Source organism: Cyprinodon variegatus, unplaced genomic scaffold, assembly GCF_000732505.1.
Source record: "Cyprinodon variegatus isolate N-32 unplaced genomic scaffold, C_variegatus-1.0 Scaffold743, whole genome shotgun sequence".
NCBI lineage: Eukaryota > Metazoa > Chordata > Actinopteri > Cyprinodontiformes > Cyprinodontidae > Cyprinodon > Cyprinodon variegatus.
In genome coordinates this window covers 186,925-188,700 of record NW_015151196.1, presented here as the reverse complement: position 1 = coordinate 188,700, position 1,776 = coordinate 186,925, and the positions used below count along the sequence as shown (strand labels likewise).

General features: G+C 43.7%; 1 protein-coding gene across 1 annotated transcript in view; it reads left to right on the top strand.

Annotated features, from left to right (window-relative positions):
* The first annotated feature begins 147 nt into the window (after positions 1–147).
* The window catches only part of LOC107098042 (V-type proton ATPase subunit G 1-like), an 8,355-nt gene continuing 6,726 nt past the window's right edge, over positions 148–1,776 (top strand). Inside the window, exon 1 of the mRNA XM_015395472.1 lies at positions 148–348. Within this exon, the coding sequence (XP_015250958.1) occupies positions 267–348 (82 nt within the window). The 5' untranslated portion in view covers positions 148–266. The remainder of the gene's footprint in view (positions 349–1,776) is intronic.

Below are 1,776 nucleotides of genomic sequence, written 5' to 3'. Positions count from 1 at the left end.
ATGTTTAAGTTAAATTACTGATATATTTCAATAATGTTTGGTTTTGGATTGTTACAAAGGTTTATTACTTCCTTAAACGTTTGTTGTTAAATGAAAACTTGGTAAAATCATCAAATGGAGGAACGTGACTGTGTCACGTGACCCTCCCCATCGTGACGCAGAGTCAGCTGACTGCAGAGGAAGCTTCAATCCTCCTCACGACCTTCATCGCTTCGCTCTGTTCCTGCGGTTCTGTTCCAGGTTCTGCTCCCGGTTCTACCTCCAGAATGGCCAGTCAGTCTCAGGGGATCCAGCAGCTGCTGCAGGCTGAGAAGAGAGCGGCGGAAAAGGTGGCGGAGGCCCGGAAACGTGAGTATGACAGGCGGTCCGCTGTGAGCCTGCTGGGACCGGGTCAGAGCCGAACCAGAACCCGAGGAGCAGGGGGCTTAGACCGCGGGTCCAGTTGGACCGGTAGAACCGACCAGTGGGCTGATTTGAGGCCGCGCTGCAGAACTCCGCAATAAACTCAGCAGATTTAGATATTATCCTGAGCTGAGCGGTCGGTACCGGAACATTTCACCGAACCGAAGCCGGATCCGGCATCGACAGAGTCTGCTCGTTCCATCGGCTTACAGTGCAAAAGGTTCTGGTCGGTTCTTTTAGGTTCTGGGGGATGTTTTGACTGCGGTCCTGTCTGATCTCAACCGTAACCAGAACAGAACCGTCCGGGCTGTGAGGCTGAAACATGACCCGAACTACTCGGTTTAGAAACGGAACCAGAACTTGATCGGTAAGACAGGTTCAGTCCAAAAAAAATGGCACCTACAGGATCTCAAAAGGTTCCACTAACATCTGTTTCCGGTCGCTGTCCCATGATGATGACGTCACGATCAGGGTTTCCGAGGAGAGCTTAAATCCTGGTGCTGGATGAATAAACCCGGTCTGAGCCGTTCATTTTCCTCTGGTTCCTCTAATAACATCTATAAATTGAGCAGCTGAGTAATAAATGTGTTTCTGACAGAACTTGGATGAAAATTAGATAATTTCCAATTTATTATTTAGTTGTCGTTGATCAGACTGGAGCCAATCAGCTATTTAGGGTAACATTTATTAGCAGATAGAGGAAACTGTGTTCTCTGCTCAGGCTTCATAGTTTAGATGAATTCTATAGATCTAGTCTGGGATGACAGTTAAAGATCCCAGCTGTCAGTCAGCTCCCTCTGAAATGATCGGCTGGATAGTGGAGCTGGAACCATTGCACTCTTCCTCCTGGTTGCAGTTCACACAGGAGATCACAAGTAAGTCGCACATATTTGGAAATGTGAACGGCAATGCAAAAAAATTGGGATTGCACAAAAAAATCAGAATTGAGCATCAAGGCCTGCAGCGTGAACGTAGCCCATGTTTGGAGGCTTGGGTTTGAACTAAAGTAACTAACTTTGGTTTGATGCTCCTTGAATTAAAAACCCTGAATGAAGTCATGAATAAGAGCGTTTAGGACTGAAGTTCTTGGTTGTTGAGGAAATAAGTTTGCTTGAATTTCTGCACTTTTTTCAGGCTGCGTACATTCTTTTACATCCAGACGAGGATTTTTTTTGTGCTTTTATGGAGCTAAATTTAGGCCATACAATTTAAAAATAATAATGATAATTTGAAGCTGAAGAAAATATAATTTGAGATGGGAAAATTATTTAGAATCCATAAAACATGTTTCAAACTGATACAATAAAAACAATAACAATATGGTAAAACAAAATTGAAGCTAAAAAATGATATCTTCTAAGCCTAAAAAAAAAA